The sequence below is a fragment of the Chroicocephalus ridibundus genome, chromosome 3 (genome assembly GCF_963924245.1).
Source record: "Chroicocephalus ridibundus chromosome 3, bChrRid1.1, whole genome shotgun sequence".
Taxonomy (NCBI): domain Eukaryota; kingdom Metazoa; phylum Chordata; class Aves; order Charadriiformes; family Laridae; genus Chroicocephalus; species Chroicocephalus ridibundus.
In genome coordinates this window covers 3,090,680-3,098,976 of record NC_086286.1, presented here as the reverse complement: position 1 = coordinate 3,098,976, position 8,297 = coordinate 3,090,680, and the positions used below count along the sequence as shown (strand labels likewise).

The 8,297-nt window shown below is 51.6% G+C and overlaps 1 protein-coding gene across 2 annotated transcripts in view; it reads right to left on the bottom strand.

Moving 5' to 3' along the window:
• Positions 1 to 763: 763 nt before the first annotated feature.
• Positions 764 to 8,297, bottom strand: part of BMP2 (bone morphogenetic protein 2) — a 33,918-nt gene continuing 26,384 nt past the window's right edge. Inside the window, exons 2-4 of one of the 2 annotated variants that reach the window (XM_063330934.1) lie at positions 6,008 to 6,329; positions 4,780 to 5,138; positions 764 to 2,292 (exon numbers count right to left, since the gene is read on the bottom strand). In XM_063330934.1, coding sequence (XP_063187004.1) covers positions 1,448 to 2,292; positions 4,780 to 5,131 — 1,197 coding nt within the window. In that variant the 5' untranslated portion in view covers positions 5,132 to 5,138; positions 6,008 to 6,329 and the 3' untranslated portion in view covers positions 764 to 1,447. The other variant, XM_063330935.1, reaches the window with a different exon arrangement.

Genomic DNA, 8,297 nt, shown 5'->3' with positions numbered 1-8,297 from the left:
CTTTCCCGCTCAACTATTTCGGCACAACTTTCACGCCACGAGCAGCCCAGCCTCTGCACGCTTGCCCCAGGTTCTACAGGTAGTAACCTGGCTGCCATACCCATCTTTTAACGCACAACAGGCACAGTAAGTATTAGCTTGAAAGTTGCATTTGCCAACTGCAAATCATACTTTTACCCCTTACATGAAGGATTTAGAAAGCAAGAAGACGTAAGCCCCGGTTATCCTTGTGATGACTGCACAAGTGAACCAGTTTTCTCACAGACTGGACTTTTCAGAAAGAAAGATCGGAGTTCTATAATTTATTATCTGAAATAGATTTAAACATTTGCTGGGGGGGGAAGCTTTCAAACGCAAAACCCTGGAAAGGAAGACAAGCTAATCTGCAAAACAGCAAAACCACCAGCTGAGAGTAGGTAGGAGGCTGCATACGACAACAGCTCGCTGTATGTAGGGCAAAAATTGAAGATTAATTTCACTACAACACTCCACAGAAGTGAGCTCTCATCTGAGGTGAGGAAGTATGCAAAGCTTTTCCCACTGGTAAAGACAAGGGCTGGTACAAATAAGATAAATATTCTTCTTTAGCATACATAATCACATAAAAAAAAAAAGAATGACTTCTTAGTTTTTATTATTTTATATTTGGCCAGGACTTTTAAAGGAAGGACTTTTAAAGGAAACATCAAACATTCACTTTTCTGTAGGTCTAGAAAGGATTCAGCCTTCCCCCACCCCCGCCTCCCGTAGGATTTCTATTGGCCCTTCTTATATTCGCGCTGCAAATTAGTTGGGAATAGCAGTATTTATACTAGATCAGCAACGTCTGGTTCTTATCCAAATGTTCCACCTAAAGAGGATGCCAGTTCTCATGGATTGGACAGCCCACCCTGCAGCATTCCTGAGAATTGTACAATATAATAATCTTGAAAGTCAGCAGAGTGGATTATCCACTTTTTTCTGGACTTGAACTTGTGACCTTAACAGTAGCACAGCAGAAAGCAAATGTGCTATGCACTTTGCCATAGTAACCTTCCATGTATTCTTCTCAACTTAAATACACACAATTGAAACAGCTACAATTTTGGAAAATTATGTACAAACCCTATATTTTTTTCTTTTTGATTACATATAAATACAAATTAGCTATTCTTCTAAAAAGTGGTTATAATAGTAAATAAATACAAAATAAGAATCTGACCATTATACTTCATGTGCTGGGGTTAAACCCATATAAAATGTACAACTAAAATACATTTAAAATCTTTAAAGGAATATTTCTCTGATTAAAATATTTGTTTTCCCAACTTTTTCGTAGACATAAATATATTTTCAAAATAGTTGTGTTTTTTTTTCTTTCCATTTCATTACATAAATAAAGTCTTCATTGGGAAATATTAAAGTGTCAGCTTTTTTTTTTTTGTATTTGTCTAATATATTTGCTGTGTTAGCGGCACCCACAACCCTCCACAACCATATCTTGATAGTTCTTTAATACAACTTTTTCATTCTCATCAAGGTAGAGCATGGAAATAGCACTCAGTTCTGTCGGCACACAGCAAGCCTTGGGGATTTTGGAATTCACTGAATTGACCAAAGTCTGAACAATGGCATGGTTTGTTGAGTTTAGATGATCTGCCAGTGGAAAAGGACATTCCCCGTGGCAGTAAAAGGCACTATACCCCGGTGGGGCAACAATCCAGTCATTCCACCCCACATCATTGAAGTCCACATATAACGGATGCCTTTTGCAACTGTATTTGTGGCGTTTACGCTGTTTGTGTTTCGCTTGACGCTTTTCTCTTTTATGAAGCGGGTGTCCCTTGCCATCATGCCCAAACGTTACTAATAATGGCCTGAGCTGAGACCAGCTATCTTCATCCTGATGTAAAGACCTGCTAATCCTAACGTGCCTCTTGGAGGCACTGTTCTCTTTGTCCAAGTGAACCACCTCTACCACAAACCCATGATTAGGTTGTCCATGTGCAATCCACCTCAAAACAGCTGGCGTTACATCAAAACTTTCCCATTTACTTGCATTATGATGCACCAACCTGGTGTCCAAAAGTCTTGTGACAGGGTCCTTAGAGGTGGCTGTGGCTGGCTTTATAATTTCATAAATATTAATACGGTGATGGTAGCTGCTGTTGTTCTCAAAGGCTCCGTGCACCTGTTTCCGAAAAATCTGGAGTTCAGCTGAGGTGATAGACTCCTCATTAGGGATGGAAGTTAAATTAAAGAAGAAACGCCGTGCTGTTTTCCCACTTGTTTCTGGCAGTTCTTCCAAAACTTCTAATTTGATTAAACAGGGAAAATAAAAAATAAAAAAGAAAAGAAAGAAAAAAAATCAGGAACCGAGACAAGCAACCAAACCCCCGAGATAGTCCGCTGTTGGCAACTTTCAAGTGACAGCTAACACATGTGACAGCTAACACATGTGACATGCAAGATCTGGAAGACTTTCCGGCAGAAAATACCGTCTCCCTTGTCTTTCTGTTTATTTATGCAAGCACGTATAGCATGAAGTTAAGAAGGCTTCATTCATTGTTATGCATTTTGCGTGAACACCGGTGTCCTTTGCATTCCAGGTGGTTATAATAAGTGGCAAGAAACACGCAGCATTACTTTGGAATTCAAGGACATTAGTGAGAAAACTCAAGCACTATAGTTGGGGGGTGTGTGCGTGTGTGTGTCTGATGAGCGTCATTAAAACTGATTGAGGACTTAGAGTAACTATTGCATTTCTGCTTTTTTCAAGAACAGGGCTCTAATGTCAATCTCTTAAACACCATTCTAAAAAATATTACTCCGCAATTTAGGTGACATACAAGTCTTAACGTATGGATTTTTGTATCTTAGAGATGTTGAACTCAACATCTGTAACGGCACTTTACAAAGCACACCCCAGTATTTACCCAAAAGGGCCATAAAGAACAGTAGGAAGGTTCAACTGCTAAAAAGGGGTGGATGGTAAAGGGATAATGAAACAAAGTCACTTCTGAACAACAGATTTCCAAAACCACAAAAAAAAAATAATTTAAAAAGTCACTAAACCCCAGGCCATTCTCACCTTTGAGTCAACAAATTACTGAATGGAGCTTCAGAGGGAGTAAAATATACCTAGGGTTGCTAAGAAGTTACGTTGTTGCTACAGACATTGAAGAAATTAAGAGTATTTGCCAAAACAAATCTCTCTCAAATCATGGTTTTTAAACTGGGCACTAAGCATCCTGGCGAAACATTCACTTTCCAAGGGGAAGCCGTAACTGCTGCTAGCAGTTCTTAGTCATGTAACCATTCCCCGTTGGATCCAGGGTGACTTTTTGCATAAGGTAAAGCTCAGCTTTACATTATTTCAGGACCAGACCGATATTTGTAAATCTGCAGGTGTTTTGAGCAGTCACAAGACAAACTTCTGCTTTCAAGAAGCCACTAATACAGAGGGAGAACTCGGTGAAAAAAAAAAAAAATGGACTCACATTGATTTTCTTCTAAATTGTGGGAAAATTGTAGAATAGCTTTTATGCCAAAAACAGTATTTGCTGTAACAGCAGGACTACTTCAAACTGCAGATTTTTACATTTGCCTAAAAATGATAAATTTTGCCCTTTGGGCTCCTCTCTTGTTCAGCCCCTTGCCTACCACACTCAGGTTTAATGTGAATGACCCGTGCACCGGCTTTTCCCCGTTCACTGCTAGGTGTTTACTTTCCACGTGGGGAAACACAGATGATGAGAGGCTACATTTCATCATCGATCTCCTTTCTCACGATAAGGCTTTCCACTAAACAGCACATCCACTTCTGTGAGGCCACCTCCTTTATCCACCAGAAACATTGACTACTAATGAATTTCTTTTCTCAACACAGTTTCATGTTAAAAGCATGGGAAAACTGCATTTTCATTACTTTTACAGCGGGGCCACTGCATGCCAGCACCGGAGACTAGCAGCCAGGAATGATTACAACCTGGGGAAATGTTTCCCAAAGAGCACGCGAGCGACACGTGCCCCACCAGCTCCGCAGGCCTACCCATGCCACGGCTAACGCCGCGGACACTATGTTGGCTACAGAAAGCCGGGAAACGCACCCGGTCGCTCAGCGAGGGCCTGTCCCAGAGGGTCCACCGCCTCAGTGGGCTGCGGGCGAGGAGGGCTGGAGGTGCTGCTGGACGCCTCGCTCTGCATTTGACCAGGTTACCTGCAGGTGAGAGGCGAAACCTGGCCACGGGGCTTTTACCAGCCCGGGCGCTGGTGGCTGGCGAGGCACGGCACGGGTCCCGGCTAAATCGCTCCTCGACGGCGGGGCGAGGGAGCGCTTGAGGAGAGGCCACCACTGATCGTTTCATCGATCTCTCACGGGGATTAGATACGGATTAGAAACCTCCGCAGCGGCCCCCGCCCAGCCGCGCATTAGGGAGATTTTCCTGCTCTTTAGCCTCGCAAAAGAAAAGCTATCTGCGGGAGCGCTTCACGCCGAGCCGCTCTGTTTTAGCGGAGGAAGTAAATAAAACGGGAGCCTCCCGTCGGACGGAGAGGGGAGGAGGAGAAGAGAAGCTGGCAGAGCAAGCGCCCCACAGCCGAAAGCCCGGAGCCGGGGCGCTGGAAGCACACCCGGCTGCAAGCAGACACCCGCCGCACCGAAGGAGCCCCGCGCTACCGGCGGCCGGGGAGGAATCCGCCCCGACGCTCCTCCTCCGGCCCTCCCCTTTCCCCTCCGCTCCCTCAGCCCCGTCCCGCGGCCGCGGGCGGCCCCCCACCCCCGGTCCCCTACGCCCCTACCTTCGTGGTGGAAGCTGCGGACGGTGTTGGCGCGGCTGGCGGCCCTCTCCAGCGGGTAGCCCAGGGCCGGCGGCTGCCCCAGCTGCTGGCCCGCGTGCAGGCGGTAGAGGTCCAGCATGTAGGGGGGGATGACGACGTCCTTGCCGGGGCTGGGCCGCCGCTTCAGCCCGAACATGTGGAGCAGGCGCAGCTCGAACTCGCTGAGGAGGTCCTCGGGGCGCTGCGCGGCCGAGGCGGCGCGGCCCGCCTCGCTGAAGCGCCGCCGGCCCACCTCCGGCATGAGGCCGGCCGCGCCGCCCAGCAGCACCTGGCAGAGCAGCAGCGCCAGGAGGGAGCGGGTGGCGGCGACCATGATCAACCTGCGCGGAGGAGGAGGAGGAGGCGATGGGAGCCAGTCAGCGCGGACACCGCGCCGGGGGAGCGCGCCGCGGGGGGAAGGGGAGGAGGGGGGGGGCGGGCGGGGACGGCCCGCAGGTGGGTCCCACCCCGGCGCCCGGCCTGGCCCCCGCGGCGGGGCGAGGCGCGGACCATGGCGAGCGGCCCGGCCGGGCGGAGGAGCCCCCCGTCGGGCCGCTTCAGGTGCCGGGCGGCTGCGGCGGAGCGAGGCACGATAAAAAAAAAAAAAAAAAAAAATTCCCCGTGGCAGGAGATCAAAGGGAGGGGACGGGACGGGGCGGGGGAGCGGAGCGGGGCGATCCGCAACAAAGGAGCGCGGAGGTGAAGGGGAGGAGGGGGCGGCCGGGGGGCACCGCCGGGGCCGGGCCGCAGGTGTGCGGCCGGGGCCCCCCGGGAGCGCTCCGGCAGCGGGAGAGGGAAGGGGCGGCTGCCCGGCCGACGCGCAAAGCGACCTCCCGTCCCCACCCCCGCGCGTCCCTGTCCACCCCCCAGACACCCCGCCGAGCCGCTCCGCGGCGGCCCGGGACCGGCACCGCTTCCCCCGCGGCGGGGCAGCGGCTTTCCCCCAACGGAGGGCTGCTCTCCCCTCGGCGGAGTGGAAGAAGGGGAAAGGAGGAAAAAAACATACAAATCGTGCTACGTCCTTAGCCAAACCCACAGGATATTCTTCTCCCCCGTGAAACTCCGCGCTGGATTATTATTATTATAATAATTGTTATGATTAGCGTCCCGTCCCCCCTCTCTCTTCCAGAGCGCTAGCACCTCCGCCGTGGCCCACGGAGTCATCCTGCGGAGAAGGCTCTCAGCGGATCTGCGACCGCCGGGGTTGTACCTGTGTGCAGCGGCGGGGGTTGTGTCTGCAGGAGGGTGTTCTGCTCTCGGGGTGTTTTTCCCGCATCACTTGGTGTTACTCCAAACTTCGCTGCTGCTCCTCTACAGCTGCCGAGCAGAAAATAGAAGTTCCCCGAAGTACAGTCCGCCTCAGAAACATACTTTTAGCAGCTGGTTGAGGAGGCTCTTAGAAGGCAAGTCCCGGCCGGGGAAGAGCTTCTCCCTTTTCAAAAATGTCCTTTGCATCACCCGCATCAGACAGACGGACATTTACCGAGACTCCCGCAGCGACATGAAGACGAAGCTTGACTTTTCTCCGCTCCCTTAAAAAAAAAAAAAAAAAAAAAAAAAAAAAAAAAAAGAGGAGGGAGGAGAAAAATAAAAAGGAAGGGGAAAAAAAAAATAATAAAAAAAATGGGTGGGGAGTAGGCTGCTCAAGTCCCGCGTGGAGCTAAAGGACAGCACCGGCTGTCCCTCCCGCACCGCACCGTGGCCGGGGGTGACCGGACCGGTGGCCGGTGGTACCGCCGCCGCCGGGGCTTTTTGTCGCCGGGCGATGTCACGACCCCGGAGGCTCGCTGGCCCTCGCCAATCACAGCCGCCCTGTGGGAGCGGGTTGCGGCCCCGCACGGCTTTTAAAGGAGACGCCGCCTCCCTCCCTCCGTTCCTTCCCTCCCTCCTCCCTCGCCCGCCCCGGGACGAGGGATGGGGCCGGCGGCCCGGCCCCGCCGTCCCGCTCCGGGCGGCCGTGCCCCGCCGCCGTACGTCGTACGGCGGCGGGGCACGGCCGCCCGGAGCGGGACGGCGGGGCCGGAGCGAACAATGACCCCGTTGTCCGGTCCCCCGAGCTCTCTACCACCACAAATCGCATTAAACGCCGTGCCCCGGGCCGCTGAGGTGTGAAGGTCACGTAAGGTATCGGGAGAATCCCGGTGCTTTCGAAGCAGTTTAAAAATATACATATATATATATATATTTATGTCGCTACCGGCCCAAACCCCGTTTTTTTTTCCTCCTTTTCCTCGCCGAAAGACGAGCGCTGAGGCTCGGGGGGAGTCTCCCCCCGGAGGGGACATCCCGCTTGCGGGCTCAGTCCGGCGGAGGGTTCGCCGCGTTGTTTTGCGTTTTGTGGGTTTTTTTTTTTTTTCAGGGGTTTTGTTGTGCCTTTTTTTTTTTTTTTTTTTTTTTTTTTTTTTTTTTTTTTTTAAGATGTGGCTGCCCTCCAGTGGTGGAAATGCGGCGGATCTCCGGCAAACCCCATGGCTAAACCGCCCGGCACCTGCCCCGGCTGCCCCCGCCGCCGCTCCCCCCGGGGGGCTGCAGTATCCACAGCTCCCCCCCGCCTACGGGCAGGGAGGGGGACAGGGGTGAAGAACACAAGGCCTGTTCTCAGCGGGACCGGGCTCCCAACCCGAGCTACGTCCCTTTGCTCTTAATCTCTTAATCCCGATAGGATTTAGTAACCCGTGGGCAGGGGCGCATCCTTCGCCCCGTCTCGTTTGCCTGCTTGGGCTCTGCGGCAGGGCCTGGCCTTTCTTGCAGAGGTACGCGATACCCAGCAATTCAGGGTCCTCATCAAAGCCGAAGCCATCGGCACGCCGTCATTAGCCGGGGTCCCGGTGTTAGTCTGGGGTCCCGGTGTTAGTCCAGGCTCCCTCCTGGCAAGGCGAGCGTTCTGTGCTGCACCTCCTCTTCCCAGTACCTCTCAGGGGCTTCATTTGCAAAAGACACAGACAGCCTTTGACACCTTGAATTACTGCGGAGGAGGATTTAAAGCAATAACAACTGAGACAGCTCCATTACCAGCTCCTCCTTTGGGAGCGGCCTTTTCCCTCCATTTTACAACTTTTCGGCATCGGAAAACTGCCGATTTGAGGTAGGAATTCGGCACATTTGGGCTGGAATAATTCCTCCCATGGACCCTCATCTCTTGACTTTCCTGTCACATTAGAGTGACTTCAGCTATACCCGTGAAACGTGGCTGCAGGAGTGAGGTGCTCACACGGGGAGTTACCTACCAGCCTAACAAACCACCTTCGAACGACACCAGCGTAATTAAAGAGCTGGTAAAGCTCCTTCATACCAACAGCTCCCAACACTTGTTAACCTGATTTTCGCTCGCTGCTGCATGTATGGCCACAGGCGGGAGAGGTGACATGGAACGAGGTGAAATCCTTCAAAAGTTTAGTTACTTTTCCGTTGCATTCCAGCGCAGATAATGTTTAATTTTATGACTTCCTGCAAGTCTTTAGCATGAACTGAAAAGTGTGTGCAGTGTGACTTCAGGGTAT